Source organism: Gallus gallus, chromosome 3, assembly GCF_016699485.2.
Source record: "Gallus gallus isolate bGalGal1 chromosome 3, bGalGal1.mat.broiler.GRCg7b, whole genome shotgun sequence".
NCBI classification, from domain to species: domain Eukaryota; kingdom Metazoa; phylum Chordata; class Aves; order Galliformes; family Phasianidae; genus Gallus; species Gallus gallus.
Window position 1 is genome coordinate 45,699,207 of NC_052534.1, and position 20,094 is coordinate 45,719,300.

The window sequence follows — 20,094 nt, forward strand, 5'->3', positions numbered from 1 at the left end:
CTCTGGGCAGCATGTTCCAGTGCATCAGCAGCCTCATAGTAAAGATTTTCTTCCTGATCTCTCGTCTAAACCTACTCTCTTTTAGTTTACAGTCATTACCCCTTTCACTGTCACTGCATGTTCTTGTTAAAATTCACTCTCCAGCTTTCTTATAGGCCCTTTTTAGGTACTGGAAGACCTCAATGAGGTCTCCCTGGAGCCTTCTCTTATCCAGACTGAACAACCCCAACTCTCTAAGCACCTCTTTGTAGTAGAGGTGCTCTGATGATCATTGTGGTCCTCCTCTGGTCTAGCTCCATGAAGTTCTTATACTGAGGGACTCAGACCTGGATGCTGTACACCAGGTTGAGTGTCGTGGGTACATAGTAGGAGGGGGACAATCACTTCCCTTGGCCTACCAGCTGTGCTTGTTTGGATGCAGCCCAGGATATGGTTGACCTCCTGGAATGCAAGTGCACTGACAGCTTATGTTGAGCTTCCCTAGTGAGGCCACATCTGGATTATTGTGTCCGGTTCTGGGCTACTCAGTTCAATAAAGCCGGGAAGCTTCTGGAGTGAGTCTAGCAGAGGGCCACAAAGGTTGTTAGGAGGAACCTGGTGTATCTCCTCTTAAGAGGAAAGGCTGAGAAACCTGAGACTATTCAGCTTGGGAAAGAAAAGACAGAGGGGATATTACCAATACTTGTAAATACCTAATGGGTGCGAGTCAAGTGAATGGGCTCTTTTTGGAGCTGCCTGGCAACAGGACAAGGGGCAATGGGCACGAACTGGTACACGGGTCAGTTTAGTGAAACATGCAGCTTGTGTCAGTTTGCTGAGTCTAGACATATAGTTAAATTGTGAAGAAGATGGCATTGTGAGTTTTCTCTTGCTTTGAGATTGTGCATTGCGGGTGGACCTTGAATACTACTAAAACATGAATTAGCTGTTATCACCCAAAAAAACCCCAAAATAATAACTACTGCATGTTTTCAGCTGTATTAGTCAGATTTGCCTGCCTACTGCTAGAGCTTGTTTTGTGAATGAACTTAAAAATATTTGATGACTTTTCCTTTGAAGTTTTTACTTAAGTTGTTTTGTTTTCTTAAACAATGGCATTTATCACTGTAATCCATTGTTTAAACTCTGCAGTACACAGTGTGTTTAGACATTTAGAAGAAATCAAACTGTGCTGATGATACAGTTGTTGCTGTTGCTATCAGTTACAGCCTGGTTTCTTTGACAGATATTTTGTCTGCATTTTTTAGGTTACTTATGTGTTTATCCCTGACCCTTACCATATCTATCTACAGTAATATTGCTTATCCAAAAATGCGACTCATGATCCTCGTTGTTAATATAGATGCAAGGTTCAAGTTCTGGCTTATCCAATACCACATTACTGTATATTTCTTACTTTAAAACACTGTCTTAGCATACATGTATGTATATATAGAAAATTGGGTGCTAACATTTTCTGGTAACCCTCGAGCAAGTTAAGACACTGAACTGAGAAATAAGGAATCCCCAAAAAGCTTTTTCTCTCTACGTCGAGGTAGTGACTACAGCTGCTGTTTTGATGACCTATGTGACCATTTTTCTGGCCTTTTCCACCCTTATTTGCTATACCTGGAAAAATAACCATTTATTGACTGTTATAAAACTGTTGAGAGTGTCAGCTTCTGTTGGACTTGCTTGGCTCTCAGATTTTTTTTTAATTTTTTAAATTATGTATGTTAAGCATGTAATTCGGTTGCTTTGAAAAAATAAAAAAGACCTTTCTTGTTTAATGTAGAATGTCAGATATCAAGTAATCAGGAAGTAGAAGTTCATTTTAGCTGGCTTAGTTCAGCCTGTGTTTGCATTTTTTTTTTCCAAGTTGATGCAACACATTTATTACTATCAGGTTTGACTTACAGATTTCTATTAAGAAACATACCAAAAAATTCAATTTGAAACCGATTAAAACATCTTGATAACAGGGAAGTACCTAAGACATTTAGGTACTATTATATCTCCATTTCACTCAGCCGCGCGGAGAGATGAACAGCGTTGATGCTTAAGCCTTTCTGTGGCTGCCTAGAAATTCTTTTGAAAACCACATTGCCAACTCAACACAATTCTTACCACTCAGGAAACAAATTCCTCAATCGGTGCCAGATATTTCTCAGCACTGTGATAATTATATTTCAGTTTCCTAAAGAGAGTTCTCTTTGACTGCTGATTTAGCAGAAGTTAATTGTATACATTGAAGGATTTTTAAGCTCCTCTGTTATGCATAAGATAAGTTGTCTGGGATGGCAGCTTGATTTTTCCAAAGAAAGGGTATGTGGTGTTCTCCCAGCTCTTACAGTGTTTCCACCACTATAACATTTGCTGTCTGTACATTCTGCACATTGTTTTGCAGTGGCATTAAAAAAACTGCCTTCACTCTTTGGCCCAGAAGTTGCTGTAGTCAGTTCTGGGCCAAAGCTAGACTGAGAAGCTACTGTCTATTGTGAAGTGTGTTGTTCAATGGACAAAAACGTCTGCCTTGCTCCATCATTTTGCTTTGTTTTTTTAAACATAGAGGGGTAGCAGTGTGCAACTGAGCTTCACTGAGGAAAAACCTGCGTATTGAAGTCTGTGGTGATAGCTGTGCAGTAGTGACAAAATAATACAAAATGTATAAAATCCTTCCTGCCACTTGATGCTGGGTTACTGCTGGAGTTTCCAAAGGAGTACTGTGTGACTAGAGTGAGACTCAGGAGAGATTTCCTAGAAAAAAAGTTAAAAACCTGCTCCCTTGTTTTCCCATGAACTAATAATCTCCTGAGCAGACTGCTCCACCTTTCAGGAGTTAATGAGATAGTGTTTAAAGCTATTTTGCAACTGGAAGTAGGTATAATAAACACAGTGGTAACTAATAAACATTAGTCTATGACTGTCTGGGCTAAAAAAGCCCTGAGTTAACAATGTAGCTTCTGTGAGAAAAATGTTTGTAATGGCTGGTTTTGAATCACAGAGGAAGAAGGGTGGAGAATGAAAGTAAGCATACATGCAGTTCTGCTACGTTTAATTCTGATATTTATAAATCCTGCTTTATAGTGGATATTTTGTCTATATGAATAACTTGGAAAGCGTGCATTCTCTGATTGTATTGATTTTTTTTTTCTGAAAAGTATTACTTAATTTTCCAGCCTGTTATTTTTTGTCCCCCTCTAATGCAGTATTTTGTTTAATGTGAACGGAAATTGTAGTAATTTTAGAACTGTGTTTGAAATGTGGAGACCTTAAAGAAGAAATTGTCAATAGCTGTTTGACAAACTTGGCGTGTTTTTCTGTTACTTTCCTTATAATCTGCAGTGCTTATTGAAGGCGTGGTTAACTGAGAAGGAAGATGCCTTAAGTAAGGTCCAGACAAGCAACTTCAGAGACCAAATAGATCTGAGTGTGAATGTTCGAAAACTAGCAGTGAGTATTTGTATTCTGATCTATCCTTTCAAATCTGAGTTTCAGTGAATGACAAGTTATGAGTTCGACTCCAGTAGGAGTTGTGAATGCATTGTAGCCTGGAAACCAGACTTACAACCTCTCCTTGTCGGATTACTTCACTTGAATTTTAAAAGTCTGCATACAACTTTCGCCATGGTTGTTCTAGGTTGGTGTGGCCTACTTTGGAACCTGTTTTTAGAATGTTTTACAGCCTTGTAGTCCCCTAGACAGCTGTGTTTTCCAAGTTGTGATGTGTGTGTGTTTGTTTTTTAATGCATTGATACAGGTTATATATAATAATCATTTGTAACTGTAACTCGAGAGCTGTAGCAGATTAATAGCTTTTTCAGGGATGTGCTTTTCTTTAGTGTGTCCTTCATGTTTTGTTACACAAGAAACCTATGCTACATCTGGCTTAGGTAGTACGTCTGTTCATGGAATTAAAGGCCAAGAGGTGGCAAAATACCTTCTGTTATGTTTTAATATTTTCTTTTAACCTCAGATTTTGAAAGAGGACATGGGTATGAAACGACAGACACTAGACCAGCTGAATGAGCTTGGTCAGGATGTGGCCCAAATACTTGGGAATAGCAGAGCATCCAATCAAATTGACCATGATCAAGAGGAACTAACTCAGAGGTGGGACAGTTTGGTTCAGAAGCTAGAGGATTACTCTAACCAGGTACTTATTTATGCTCTGATTTTTTTTTTATCTGGTTAGGTATGTATACAAACTATTGATACTGTGTGCAAAAAGTGTCAAGGCGAGTTCTTGGCATCTAGCTAGAGGTCATTGCATTCTCTTTCATGTGATTTTTATCTGTGGAAAAGATGTCTGGGTTGGTTTTTTTTGTTTGTTTGTTTGTTTTTTGTTTGTTTTTTTTGTTTGTTTGTTTTTTTTTTGTTGTTGTTGTTTTTTTTTGCTTTCAAAACAAGTTGTTAACCTGACTGGTACCATTACTCCTTTCTCAGGATGACTAAGCTTTATTTTTTCTGATGATTAAAGCAGGCTTACTGTGTATTTTCAATCAATACAAATGCTTTAAAACATTTATAAGAGTTCTAGGACTGGACTAAATCTCATACTAAAAGAAAACAAAGACAAAACCCAAAACTCAGAACAGATAAATAAATGGGAGACATAGAGGCATTTATGCTCTGTCAGTACAATTTCTTATCTGTTGAAATCAGAGCAGTTGTTTGTTTGATATGTAAGGCTGACAGCCAAGCTGGACTGTTAAGTGTTTATTTTAGTGTTTTGAGTGCTTGCTAATATTTCATTTAGACAGAGCTCCCATTGGCTTCTGTGAGAACTTTGTTAGACAGTTTTATGTCTCATGTGCCTCTTTTTGGTGATACTGAAAGATTATTATGGTGATGACTGCAGTGCTCCTTCACAATCCATTTAGTATGTAGTGAATGAGTTGTGTGATCTATGAGTAGGGGCCATTTCAGCCTTACTTTGTTCTTGCTTTTGAATCAGTGTAGTGCAGAGTGCTAAATCCTGTGCTTGTCCATTCGCTCCCCCCAAATATCAAGCACATGCTTAGCTAGAACTTACAGAATAATTCCCAAGAGACTTATGCTATAACATATGGAAGAATGTGGAAGGATTCTACTGACTTCAGTGAATTTTATACATTAGTTTTTAGGTCACCTACTCTGTGTGTCTGCTCTTTCTAAGTTGCATGTTTGATTTTGTGGGGAATGTGTATCAGATACAGAATGGTATGTTAATAAACACAAAGGACCTTGGTTCTTTCTGTGATGAAAAAAGCCGTTGTAAAAGAAAATATACAGGTAATGGATTGTGTTGATTTAAATTCACTTGTGCTAGCATGAAATTCTCATTGAACTGAGAATTTTGGTGCATAACTCCCATCGGTAAAATGAGAATAATGGTGTTTTCCTTGGGAATGCTTTGGCATCTATGATAACAATAATTCATGAGTACTTGTTGAAGGCTAGGTACGATCACTTGTAGGAGTGAATAAAAGGGCTTTTATAACTGATGACTGAAAGGAACCAAACAAGCAAATTACAGTTTGCATTAGAAAATGGTATTTAACCCTTTTTGCTAAATCATTTTGTATAGGTAACTCAAGCTGTAGGAAGCGTAGGGATGCCGCAGATTTCACAGAAGACTTCTGCAGAAACAATGTCAATGAAAGAAAAGGTGGTGGTAAAAGAATCCAGGCAGGAATCACCTCCACCACCACCTCCAAAGAAAAGGCAAATCCCAGCGGATAGTGAAGCAAAGAAAAAGTAAGTATATGTCACTGCCAATTACCCTTGCCCATTAGATAATACATAAGCTCATTTCCCTTGGTTTTGGGTTTTGAATCTCCTTTTATGCAAGTGAGGAACGTTTAAGCTGCAGTTGTGAAGTTGGGCATGAGGAATATCAAAGAACCAGGAAGCCTGCAGCTGCCATTAATTTCAAAAGAAAGCAGAGATGGTGGTTTTTTTTTTTCTTTTTTTCTTTTTCTTTTTCCAAAGAAGTGAGTCTTCGTTTCTTTGTACCTCAGCTCCTTTGCTGAAAGATAGAATTGATTTTATTTACTTTGTTTTGGAAAAATATCTTCACATCATGGCATAACAAGTGTAGTGAAAGGACCAAGTGTTTTGATTTGCTGTGTATTTCTGGTCTCCGTAAAATATATAGGAGAAACTATTTAAAAACAACAACAACAATGAACACCTTAAGAAGCTGTTCAATCTACCTGGTATTTAGTAACAGACTAGATATTGCAGTGATGTCTCCTTTCACAAGTGTGCCTGGAGAGACTGATTTTTTTGCATATATTTTTAGTAATGTGTTTCAGTGCTTTCATTAAATAGTGTATCTAAAACTAAAGGAATTCCTTTAAAGATAAATGAAGGTAAATGTTGCATACTCATCATTTAGCTATTTGTATTTGCCTTAGAAAGTATATATATATTTTTTTTGTGGTGCCACTCCTTTAAACTTTTGGCATGTTTTCTAGGGAGATGATAGGAGTGCTGCATCAAGAGCAAGCAGTTTAAACTGGGTTAAGGACAGTGTCAAACTTTCCTCTGATGCTTTTTCCTGATCCTGATTACATACATTGAAACCAACAAATAGCCAGTAACTGGAATTCTGCAGTTTTTCCCACAAAAATTTTGAGTGGCCAACATTAAGTTCTGCATCTGTTCTTAGACTGTTATTCATTCCACATTAGGATTTATATCATGTTAAGTCATACCATTGTAGTAAGTTCTAGTGGTCTGTAGAGTCTTTGCTTTGTCCTTCTCTCAAGTTGTGTACGATATTGATGTTAATTTGGGAGGATATTTTTGTGGTAATGGTGGTCACGACTGACTTAAGTTATAAGCTACAATGCTTAGAAGTTTTAGGCATGAGAAAGTTATGTCAATATGGACAATTTCAGCTGTAGCCAAAAATCTTAAGTGATAAGCTAATTTTCAGCTCAGCATTCAGAAAAAAAATGCCCATACTCATTACCATGAACACCTAAGCTGCTAGCTTTTTCTTCAGACTAAACAGCACTGCAAACTCTTCAAAAACCTAGAATGTACTGAACTTTAAGACTTCAGATTTTAAGACAGTCAACAGAATAGGAAAAAAAAAAAAAAGGACCAAACCAAAATTGTCTAACCTTTTAAACCAGGTTTGATGCTGAAAGTGCTGAGCTGTTGAACTGGATTTCAAAATCAAAAGCTGCCATTCAGGCCACAGACATCAAAGAGTACAAGAAGATGAGAGAGACTTCAAGCGTGAAAGAAAAGTTAAAGGTAAAATGAGGAGAGGGAGAGTTTTTTCCAGTGAATAATATAGTTTGTTTCTTTAAGCTGGCTGTCAGCTTGAGGTGTGACCAGATCCACATGCTTTATGGGTATTAAATCCTTTTGTTAAATATTTCCAAGCTGACCAGACATGAAAATCTGACCAACTGGACACAGCTTTTTGTTGGTGTTGGGTCACACAATCCGAAGGAAATTTTAAAAGCATCTGTAACTAATGCTTGCTTCAGAATTGAGATAAATCACATCTTCAAGATTAGTGTCTTTTCCCCAAGCAGTTTATTTTGGCTTCATGCTTCATGGTTGGTGGTGGACTTGACACCCACTCAGGGTCCAAAGCGTTCTGTTATGTTTCCAGGGTTTAATTTTTAAAATTTCTAAAATTAATTGTAGAGAAAACAGTGATATTTACAACTCATGTGAATTATTACTGGCTTGCAGGATAAGGTACGCAATTCTACAATAACTTGTGGAAGCCATGAAATAATTTTTATCTGTTCTTTCTATTTCAGGAATGTGCTCTTGCCTTTTTTGGTCCTAGATCATGCTTTGTTAATGAAGGCTTACTGGATCTTTAGCAGGATCCAGGCCTAGTTTTGAAATCAAAGACAATGCTTAAGATTTTAAGGAGATGACTTCTCAGTGTGCTAGTGGAAAATGGTGCCAATAGGAGTGTTTGGAATGATAGTACTGTTGGAAATGAAAAACAAAACAGTCCTCCCCAGTACTTTATATAGCTTTATAGAAGCTTGTAGCCATTTATAAAATAGGCTCCAAGATGAACACAAGGTTCCCATGAAGAACACTGTTTTTAAACGATTGGACACTAAGTGGATAGGACAATGTTTTTTTTTCCCAACTATGCAAATGTGTGCATGCTGCTTTAAAATTTACTATTGGAAGTCTAAGCCAGAGAAATAATCTTGAACATTAATTTCAAAAGGATTTTATGTCTGAGAGAGGAACTTGTACCTCTAAAACAAATCTTTGTAGTTTCATAGCATTTTCCTTGTTGTATCTCTATCATGAAGAAGAGTGAAGCTCTAAAGCTTAGTGAAATGGGAGTACCAGTATGCTGTAGTTTTTGCTGGAATTCTAGGTAACAGGTTGCTTTTAGTTTCTGCCAGAAATTCCAGTGTAGAGGTGAGGGGAATATTTAAGTCTTTTACACAGGTTCACATCAAAATAATCAGAAGTGTAATGTTATAGCTGGTGTCTCTGACTATTTTAGCAGCATTTTATTCCTGGTGTCATTCTAATTATCATTTTGCTTGTTTAATACTTGGGATCCATCTTTTGTGTTAGCTTTACAAGCAAACAGAACCAGCATCCCTAGTAGAAGGTGCTGTAATGCATTTTGGGAAGTAGAGGGAAAATAACATACAGATAAATAACATCTGGATAAAAACACACAAACAACAAAAACAAACACTCTCTGAAACTGTTCTTTTGGGGTTCAATTTGTAGGTGATAGAAAAAGAGAAGGTTGAAAAAAGCCAAAAGCTAGATGATCTGAAACGAAGTGGACATATTCTTTTGGATCAAATGGGAAAAGGTAAAAGACTTGAAGGTTTTTCTGTTTTGTGATTTAATTGAGTGATTTACTGGGAAATAATGCTGAAGTACATATTGTCTCCAGTTAATCGTTGCAACATATTCCTTCCCTCTCCCTCCACTTCATTTCCTTCAGAGACATTGGTCATTCTTACTATTAATGGTAGCAAATCACATCAATTGCTAGTAAAGCTTATAGATAAGCTTTATTGTTATTATTTTAAAGCATGCATACTCATTTGCAAACTTTTAAGAGTTGTTTTATTGATATAGGAGTAATTTCTTAATAATAGATTGGCGTTTGCATGCTTTTAGGGAGAAGGGTTAGTTTTATTTTAAATCATTTGAAAAACTTAAGATTTTAAAGTGTAACTATCTTGAAGTGGAAATCTTGAAACCATATTTAAGTGTGTATGTATCTTTCTATTCATAGTTTTCTCTATTTTTGAAAAAACTGTCGGGTTGTTTTGATAACACAGTCAGAATTTATAGTTCAAAGTCAAGAGAGAAGCCTACATGCTTGAGAAAATGATTGATTGTCAATTAAAACACTTATCCCTGGAAAAATTGTGGAAAGCTGAATCTTTAAGGCTTGCCAAAATCTTGTTTTGTAATATGACTAAACTTCATCAGTGCAGTGTGACTTTCTCCACAAAAGAGCTATTCAGATCATCAAGATACCATCTTTTAGATCTGCTGTGCATTTAATTGTTGTTGAGCTTTCTGTAACTGGTAGTATTCCGATTGGTGAAAGGATGGTATTACTGTTTTACGTACTGATTTCCATTGGAGCTCCCAACTGCCGCACTTCTTCCCAGCCAGTTCGTTTACAAGGATACCTCAATCTGCTAAGCATCTTGAGTCCTCCTTCCTTGCCCAATACAGGTGAAGTTGTTTAAAATGCTTGTCATTTCCTAAACACTGATGGTCTTGAAGCCACAGATTTGGTGTGGAGTTTGGATTATTAAAAACTTGTGGCTCTTCCTAATGTTTGCTGCCTTAAAGCTAGGAATCTACAGAAAATAAGGCTTATGTAATGAATCCACATCCCCCAGCTTTGTTAGGTCTGCTAGTGTGCTTTGTCCAATTTGGAATTACAACCCTTCTTTCCGAAACCAGGCCCAGCCATACTTGTGTACGGGCACATGTGTATGCATCCATTTCTGGCTATACAGTCCTTGCCATGGTAGCAGTGACCGATCATTGCATACTCTTGTTACAGGACTGGTTGCAGCTGCTGTGCATTCGTTTTGTAGATGTGCCAGGCATATGGACAGTGTGCTAAACACAGTGGGAGGATCTATGAAGCAGAGCCTTTGAATGCGCTTGTAGAAGCTGGCTGGCTTCCCCAGAGTGAAACGCTGGGCTGTATTTATGCTGAAACAGTACAGAAATTGACCCCTCTATATATATCTCCTTGCACTCCTGTCCAAATGACAGAACTAATAAGTTCAAATGAACCAAATATGCCTAATATAAAGAAGGGCATCTTGGTACAAAATCAAAATCAAAAGCATGCAATGGCAAGAATGTATTGTTGAACACACACTGGACTGAAATTTCTTCAGCAAAATTGCCAGATGCTTCTGGCATTTGAGGAAATAAAAGAATGTGGAATGCATGTAGATGGGAAGTGTTTTAGCTTATGTTGCTGTGTCCTCAAGTAACACATTGATTTACCGGAAAGACAGGGTAGCACATGCTTCATGTAGTCACTGAGTGGGAAATAACTTTACTTCATCAGATTGCTTTTGTAGCTATTCATAAGATCTAGTTATTAATCATGTCTGCGTGCACTGTGACATTGTCAGCTGCAGTTCCCACTGTCTCCCAGACAGACTGCTGGATTTCCGTTTACTTTTTCAATGAATTTATTGCTGCTTTCCAACTTGTGGCTTCCCTTTACCTTTGTGGAGGAAAAATAAAGTTATTTAAATCAATAAATCAACAGGTAGACAAGTTAGAAAGACAAGTTAGAATGGTGAAGAGAGTTGTGATAGTTTCAGAGTCAGTATGTTACTAAAAACTGAAAACCTGAAAAGAAGGAAAGTGGAGTATTTTACTTACACGTAATCTGTCTTTGACTGTGGAAATCAAAAGTTAAAACACTGTTAGTAATGCATTTTAAGGATTGTTGGCTTGTAAGTGAAGCCTTTAGCTTGTTGATCCAGAGGTGCACCTACCTGTGTCTGAAGTGACAAATGGTTAAAATCTTATTAATCAAAATTAGTTGCAGTTAATCAACAGTAATTTATATCATCTGTTTAGAGGGACTTCCTGCAGTGGATTTAAAAAACCTGATGGAGAAAATATTGTCAGGATGGAAAGAAGTGGTTCAGCATCTAGAAGAGTTGGCCAGAAAGATAAAGTACCAGGAAGATATAAATGCATACTTTAAAGAAATGAATGAGCTTGAGAAGATTATAGTTGAAAAGGAGAGCTTGCTTAAAAATGATTCTTCAGCTTCCCAGCCATCAGCAGTCCTGAAAGATTTGTGTCAGGTAAGTGTGGCAAAACTTGTTGCTTTTGATTGGAAGCTCTCAGGAGCACAGGATACCCCAGAGGAATTTAGCATCCTCCATAACGTAACTCACATTTTCTGAGAGGCTCCAGGGCACTGGATGTGACTGGAAGATTTTGGTACCTGTGTTATAGTTGCCCTAGTAATGTAGATACATTTTTACATTAGCTTACACCTTGGTGTTAACAGGGTGCAATTTGATTGTGTTTTTAATCTCTTACAGAGGGAATTAACTTATCTTGTAAGCTTGAGTCCACGATTGGAACACCTGAAAGCTACTTGCAAGGTGCTCACATCTCAGCCTGTGCCTCCAAACTTCATTCAAGAGAGCTTGAATGGTTTTCTTGATCGCTTCAAGTTGGCTTGCCAGAGACTAGACGAACGTCACCAGCAGCTGAAGGAAGGTAAATATTCTTTTATAAAGTTCTCTCAATTCTCATATTCTGATCTTTTTTTAAATTTTTTTCTTCCTTTTCTCTTGAGGAATCCCTTTTGGATGACATGAGTGTGCTCTGGAGCCTTTGCGCTGCAGAGTTGCTGCTTAATTTTAAAGAGAATTTGGAATTAATGCAGTCACTGTGAAAATATTGTCCAGAGATTATAATTGTTCATGCAAGAAAGTAACTTCCTTGATTTTTTTTTTTTTATATTTTTCTCTTTCAACCACATTATGTGATTGTCTTTAAAGAGTATTTGGATCATAGTTTCCATCAATTATGATGTATTGTCAAGGGCTTAGTATAAGATTTTCAAATGCAGCTAGGAATAAAGTTGTAAAGAGAGAATGTGAAAAAATAGTAGTGCGAAGAAGTTAGAGAGAAGGAATACTTGTAAATGATGTTCAGTGAGCAAATAGTTCGAGCACAATATTTATATTTCTGTCAAAGGCTTTTATTCCCAATTTCAAGCTGAGATTCCCCTGTAACAAAATCTAAAATTAAATGTGCATTTCATATCTATATCTATTTTACATTTACGTACTAATACTGTCTTGTTTTGATATTCATAGATCATATTGTTACATGTGTGTACATATATTTCTACTCACAGAAAAACATTCATTGTGTAAAAAACTTTTTGCACTGTATCAAAAGTAGTCAGAAGCCAGCTGTATCTTTTTTCATTTAGTTCCTCAGGTATCAGTCTAACATACAGTGTTTAGATAGGTAGAACCTCTTCAGTCAGCTTCAGTAGCTATTGGTACAAGCTTTATAGCTTGGATCTGCAATATTATGTCTTCTCAGTTCAGTTAACAAATTGCCCGACATCTTAGGTGTGAGATTGAGTAATGTAATTATAAAAAAAAAAAAAATCCTCTAAATCAAACTCCAGTTAGTTGATTTTGCATGAACATCATTATCTAGCAAGACTCTTCAGCAGGGTCTGATGTGATAGAACAATGGGAAATGGTTTCAAGCTATAAGAGGGGAGATTTAGATTGGATATAAGGAAAAAGTCTTTCACAGTAATGGTAATGAAGCGTAGGAACAAATTGTGCAGAGAGGTGGTGGATGCCTTGTGCCTGGAGGCATTCAAGGTCAGACTGGACGGGGCTCTGAGCAACCTGATCAAGCTGTAGGTGTCCTTATTCACTGCAGGGGAGTTGGACCAGATGGCCTTTAAGTGTCCCTTCCAACTTAAACAGTTCTATGATTACTGAAAACAAAAGTTTGAAATGCTTTCAAAAAGCTATTTGACAGAAAGAAGGATAGTACAGGTAACATAAGATTGAAGATAACAAAACCAAAAGCATAAACAAAGCCTTTCACTTTGATCCCATTCTAAAGATCTTCAGATAATTTTTTTAAAACTGATTCTACTAGTTTTTGGATAAGGCTGATAAAATCTTCATATTCACTTGAAAGAATATTTGCATTACCTTTTCTCTGCACATTATCAACTGTATTGTTCCCTGGTGTTAAGTTATGCAAGGATGTAGCATTCCTGAAACTATGTTTAATGGATTAGCAAAATCATACTTAAAGTGCATGATGTAGTTTGAAAAGTTGTTTGGATCTGTCACTAACAGAAATAAATAATCCTAGAAATGAAGAATGGAAGATTAAGGAAAACTTTTAAAAACTAAATGTGAGAATAGAGTTCCTTCTTTTTTCATGGCCACGTTGAGTCATACACAATTCCTTTTGTAATATCGATATTTCAAATTATTTGGAATTTGGCTTGCTTTTCAGGCATGTTCTGCTTGAGTTTTTGTTACATTCAGAAATTTGCTATGAGCATTAAAACCGTCATGCTGACTTCACTACACAAAATAGATATCTCTGTTAATATTCTGCAGCTGAATACGAACAACACAGACATATAAGCAGTTTCTTTTTCATTTTGTTTTTGAGAAATTGGAGGAAGCATTGTGTTAATGGCCCCAGGTGGAAGAGCATTTACTTTGTGTGTAGTAAAAATAGACGCAAATACTAAATTATTTGGCCATTTATACAGTGAATTGCACAAGGCCCGAATACTTCAGTCATGTCAATGCAGAAAACTGTATGAATGATATATACCTGCCATGCTCAAATTACAGTGTATACGTTAATTCTTACTGTGAAGAGTAATTATTTTGATTATCATTATGAGTTGGTTCATATAGAATACCAATAAAATGGTTATCTTGTGTGACTGTAATACTTTTTTTCATGCCATATGTAATTTGAGCGAACATTAGTGTATTTGATCCAGTTATTACTCAGTAAAAAAATGTTATGTATCTTGGTATGCTACATTTACATTTGTGTATATTATTTTTTTCCTAATGGTTGATTTTCTCTAGATTGTCCATAGTTAAAGAGCAGAGGGAAATGCCAGTTCAGGGTTTTTGTTTGTTTACAATATAGCTTAAATTGCTGCAAGTTGGAAGCATTTCCCGAGCCATGTAGTGGAGAGAAACGGCTAGTGTAGAAACCAAGCATTTGTGAACTTGGCAGGCTTTCTTACTGACACGAGTCCTACTCCTTTCATGGTTGTTAAATGTCTGAAAAGTCCCTGATTGAGTGGTGCTCGATACCATCAGTACTGGCATTTTTGATGGAAATTATGACTTTGAGAGACTATTTTTATTATTTTTTCTCCTTCAAGATTTGCTGTATTTTAGCGACAGTTCTCCCATTCGCTTTATAGCAAACTCTTCTTGTTTATTCTTGTAAGTTGGTACTATCTTTTTAAGAACAGCAAGTTAGATAATTGTGTTTCTCCCTATGCATGTTGACTCATTCCTTAGTTATAAATGGCACAGCAGTTCTGATGGCAAGCTGTTGAAAAGCTACCTGGTGAGTCAGAGCAAGTTCTAGATTAATTTTCACTCGTGGTGAAGGAATGAAATTGCTTAGGAATTCAAGGCTGGAGGATGTGCATAGCAGAGTACTGTTTTTACAGCTAAATACTGTTTGTTGTAGTTTTTGAAAACTTCCGTTTTCATTCTGGAACTCCAGAATTACGTGCAGCCTGCTGTGTGGAATTCCACAGAGGACAGATTTGGTCAAAATCAGAGGTGCAAAGAAAGACCTCAAGCAGATACTCTGTCCAAACTTTAATTCCCTTTTCAGTGTTCCCAAAGAATGTCTCTATTCCGACATTATGCTGAAAGCTGCCAGCTTTTTTGTATTTGTGTGTATGAATACGTGTTTAAATTGAGGGGTCTTCTTTTGGATCTTCTGTTTATGTTCTTTTATTGTATTTGTATTAATGAATCTCTCACAATAACAGAGACAGAAAGCCTGCCTAGCCAGGACTTCTTAGGCTCTCTGCAGAGGCTGAAGGATGTGCTGAGCGAGGTGGAGTGCAAGCAGCAGGCAATTGCGAGTGGACTGAGTGACCCTAGTAAGGTTGAAAAAGCCTTGCAGCAGACAAAGGTAATCCTTATCTTTTTTTCCTACTTTGTGCCGAGAAGCCCCAAGGAGGGTGTCAGGGCCCAGGACTGTCCCCCTTCATAGGAGCTTTATTGCTTGAGTTGGGAGCTGATGTGACCGATCCAAGGCTGGCTGCTTCGTGCTCCTGCAAGCGCTGGATGTAGCCTAGCTAGATTTGGGATGCCTTCCTGGTGATCAGCAACTTTCATCCTACCAGGGCGTTTTAAGAGGGTAACTGTACTCCAGTGGTCTCCAGATTGCCCTTCAAAGAGAAAAAGTGTTTGTGAACAGTAAGGGTAATAGAAATATAAATTCAGCGCAGTAGAAGTGAAATTTTTGTTTCCTATTATGAACATACAAAATAGCTGTCAATCTGTGGTTGACAATTACTTTATAAATACTAGGGCTGTAGTCGGGGAAGGAGTCATGCATCTCCTGTACTGCTTTTTTTTTTTTAAACACAAAAAAAATCAAAACAAACCCAAATACAACACCCCCCTCGCCCCCCCACCTCAGTGCTTTTGTAGAATAATGCTGAATTCAGAAATGCGTTTTCTTTTTCCTGTATGGCAAAATAAAAAGGGCTGCAGGTGACCCTGGAGGAGCTCTGAAATTCCAGTTACGAGGTGCGGGAAAGGCTGTTTCTTTCTATCCTCTTTTTAGCAGGGAGTAATCTTTTCTTTCTTTCTTTCTTCTTTTTTTTTTTTTGAGAACTCAAGGAACAAGGGAGTTTGATGTTTCTTTTGTATTGGTTAAGGCTGGCAGAGATTCTTTTTTGTCCATACACTGGCTAAATTGCAATGACTTTTGGCCTCTGGAGAATTGTCATTTCCTATTTGTCTCTGGATCCCTCCTTCCTGTTGTCTTCAGAGACAAATTAACCTGAGAAGACACAGTATGTCAGTGTGGGATCTTTAGGGATTGTTACTGGAGATCAGAACAAAATGTGGATAATGCACTGCCTGTGGGCAGTTTGAACTGCTGGGTTTGAACAGCTCCCTCTTCTTCACCATGTCAGGCACTGATAAACTTTTCAGGCATGGACTTGAGCAGGAGGTTGACTCTGTGTCTCTGTGGCTTGATGCACAGAAGCCTCTTGTTTTCAGAAGCATACATCCCTGTTCTCAATCTTATCACTGCATCATTAGCTAGACTTTTATAGGAAATGGTACATCTTATGTTGTTTCTTTCTTGTGAAGAAAGGTAAGAATGAAAGCATAAGCACACCAAAATAGAGATTCTTCCTCAGTACAATGCATTAAAATGTATGTGCATGCATCCCACCTATCTATATTAAATGTATATACTATAAAGTTAAATTAATAGTAATGATTTCATTTCTCAATTCCGAATTTCTCTTAAGTTTTAATTGCAAACGTGCTCAGTTTAACAGAGCAGCGGTATTTTTTATGTCTTACATTATATTGTCAACTATTGTTCTTTTTTAATGTTAGTAAAATGGTTATTTCAGCTCATGTGACTACTTTGATGTACATGTGCTTGTATGTGAATGTGTTATACCTGATACTGCAAGCAAACGTATATTTTTTCCCTCCTCCTTGTAGGCTGTTTGTGAGACACTGGAAGCCCAGAAGCCCAAGGTAGATAAACTTGCTGAAGAAACGAAGGCTTTGGAGAAACAGTCTTCTGATAGAACAAAGGTCTACACGCAGCAGTTCAGGCACGTGCAAGGACACTGGGACAAGTTAAGGCTCAAGAGTTCCAAAGATGTTAAACTACTGGAAGAAATTACATCCAAGTTGAGATTATTTGAGGTAAAATGACAGGATTTTTTTGTTACACAACTCAACTGTTATAGAGGCCTTTCTTCCTTATACTCTTGCATTCAGATGATGCTGACTGAGAAGTGAAATGGTAGTGGAGCAGGACAGAGCCTGAAAGCATATAATGTATTTGTAGAAAAGTAATGTGTGGCTTTTAACATGTCCAGTATATTTTTTAATCTTCGAATAACACAATTTTGCGCTTAAAATTAGCATTCATCTTCTGCCAGTACCAGAAGCAAAGATTACACCAGAATGAGGAGTATGTCAGCTGTGTTGTTGAAGGCCTGATCCCACCAGGGGCTGAGTGCCCTCTGTTGTGGTTGGTGTCAGATGCCTGACACTTTATTAGGTTGACATTTAACATACCTGCTTCAGAAAACCTGTTCCTTCAAGTTTGATTTCTGTCAACAATAATACATAATTAGTACAGCCTGTTAAAAAGCAAGTGAAGAAAATGTTTAGGTACAGTGAGTTTTCCAGTTCCAACAGGGCAGGAGCTTTAATGAGCGCCCAATTACAGATGTATGCATGTATACTAATATCTACATTAATGTGGTCAGGTAATTGACTTGGATGATGTTGCACACAGAGTTGGACAATCTGTTGGTGATTATGGCTGGAAAGAGTAAAAACCTCAAAGCCTTTTCTTAACCACAAATCTGGAAAAAAATAGTCATAGTAGGAGTAACACGTTCTAACTAAAATTAAAAGCAGAATGCAAACCCACACTCATGAAAAACTATACATAGAAGAATGCTGAAGGGAGAAGCTTGATCCTGCTCATTAAGTGTTATTCACTGATAATTTTGTTGAGGACATAAGATGCCTTTCATTTTACTACTAAGCTTCTAGAAGGGAAGCAGGGAGGAAAAGCATAGCAGTCCAGTCTAGCCTAGTGAGGATGTAAATGAAAACCACGAACCAACCTATGCACGGTAGGTGGAGTTGAAGCTTTTGAGAGTAAGTTTTTCTTTTTTTTTGTAATATTTTTGTGTTACTGTTAGGCTGTGTTACTTGAAGCATCAAAATAAAAGCCTCTTTTTTAACATGTTCAAGAATACAAGTATTTTCACACAAGTTTCTGAAACATCTTCTGCTTTTAGTCTGTTTTCTCTAGAATCCATCCTTCTGTAGCTATTTGCAGCAGCCTCAGGCTGAGGAGGTGCCACTGGTCAGTGGGATCTGCCTTGTGATCTGCCAAAATGATCTGGCTTGAACTGGATCCTGAAAGAAATGAACTTTTCCAGGCTTAGCCAGGCCCTTGTTTTTTTATGAGCAAGCTCTTTGTCCTTAATTTTTCTCCTGACTCTGATATACATATTTAGGTCAATGCCTTGTTCTCTTCCCTTTCTTTCTATGTAAGCTTATTAGCTGTTTAGGGTGATGGAATAGATATTCTACGTGTGAGCGTTTCTCAATCTCATTTGTGCAACAGTTTCTTATCGGTCTTGCTCGTCAAATTATTGTAGCTTTCCAGTTGTCTTGATTTGTCTGTAGCTGCACTGAGCTAGACCTACTTACTTAAAAGTGTGTTTTCTTCCTTGTGGAGCAGACACTGAACGAGTCAGTACTGGAGATGTGATACCAGAGACAAAAAAATAGCTTGATTGATAATGACTGGGTACTTGTTAAGAGAGGAGATGAAGTATCTGACTATAAAAGGGGAAAAAATAAAAAGGGAAGGGGGAAAAGTGGAATAAGTGGACGGCAATCTATGGAGAATATGTGGTTACTTACAACTGTGCACAAGTGTTTGTTTATGTTTGTTTCCTTTTTTCATAATTCACTTCCAAAAATGAGAAGTTCTGCAGCAGCACTCCTTACATTTATGCTTTTGAAAAGAAAATATAAGTAGACAAATGAACGTGGCTTAAAACGCCCTCGTTAGTCAGATGAACAAGGCAATGGCAGATCTGTCTGTAGGACCTGCTTCTCAGATGTCATTTCTGCAATTTCTGGTGTGATAGAGGCTCCCCCAGGCTGACAGTGTGTGCATTGGTGACATGATCTGTTTCTATGCTTTATTGGTTTTGCTGTAATATTTTCCATAATAGTCATGTGAAGGGAAAAGTAGACGAGGCTCCCTCCCTTGGTCAATTACTTCTTATATTTGCTGGAAGACGTCTGTATCTTTTGTTCTGTCTCTAATACCATGTGGTTTGTTTGCTGTGTTTTTGATTAAGTATTACCTTCAGTTCTTCTAAGTCTGCTGCATAGCTGTACATAATGTGGCTTTTTTCGAGAGTCCAAAAGGTGATATTCAGCGCATTTGATCTTCCTTGCTGAAATAAGTTTTAGAAATCAATCCATCGTTTTAGTTCACCTCTAACAAATGGGAGCTCTTACACATCCATGGCCTACACTGGGTGTCTGAGAGTTGATAATTATTTATCTGTGCAGTGCAGGAGCTTTTACTTTGTTGAACTTCTGTATATTTGACTTCTGATTCAGCAAGTTATTTAAATATGTATCTAACTTTGTGAGTAATCCCCTTTAATTCATTTTAGCCACTTATTATCTTTAGCTAGCTATGCATGTCTTTCTGTAAGCAAGCTAAATTAAGTTAAGCTAAAATGCCTTGTCAAATGGCAACTTCTTATAATTCTGTGTGTGTATATATATATATAGGTTTTATATATATCCTATGTGTAGGATATTTTTAAACTGTGGTTCACTGTTAGAGCCTCCTGGGATCTGATTTTGGGAAATGTTCAGGCTAATGAACTGCACAAAATTCCTCCAAAAAGGAAGAGGCCTGAGGAAAGTGCCATGACTTTGACCTCTAATGATAGCATTGTCCTAAAAATAAACATGATCTTACTCTAATGGATTTTCATTAGTTCTGACTTTATTTTTTTTTAAAGCAGTTTATAATGTACCATCTTGAAAGACAAGTGTATGTTTTCTCCCTTGGTAATGTGTAGAATAGAAGATAATGCTGATGAATTTTGACTTGGCTTCTCCAGTAACAGTGCTCTGTTGTGACACGAGTCAAAACAGAAAGATACCACCTGTTTAAAAAAAAAAAGAAAAAACAACAAAACTTTTGATTAAAAAAAGTTCAACTATATTATTAAAAAATGGCAGTCATATAACACAGTTGAATCAGGACAAGAAAAATCTCTTCTTG

At 37.2% G+C, this 20,094-nt stretch overlaps 1 protein-coding gene across 9 annotated transcripts in view; it reads left to right on the forward strand.

Annotated features, from left to right (window-relative positions):
• UTRN (utrophin) overlaps positions 1-20,094 on the forward strand; it is a 348,963-nt gene that overhangs the window by 85,628 nt on the left and 243,241 nt on the right. For all 9 annotated transcript variants that reach the window (XM_015284305.4, XM_040698161.2, XM_004935579.5 and 6 more), the window contains 9 exons: positions 3,325-3,432; positions 3,956-4,135; positions 5,549-5,718; positions 7,107-7,230; positions 8,707-8,794; positions 11,062-11,294; positions 11,538-11,718; positions 15,035-15,180; positions 16,743-16,952. In XM_015284305.4, coding sequence (XP_015139791.2) covers positions 3,325-3,432; positions 3,956-4,135; positions 5,549-5,718; positions 7,107-7,230; positions 8,707-8,794; positions 11,062-11,294; positions 11,538-11,718; positions 15,035-15,180; positions 16,743-16,952 — 1,440 coding nt within the window. The remainder of the gene's footprint in view (positions 1-3,324; positions 3,433-3,955; positions 4,136-5,548; positions 5,719-7,106; positions 7,231-8,706; positions 8,795-11,061; positions 11,295-11,537; positions 11,719-15,034; positions 15,181-16,742; positions 16,953-20,094) is intronic.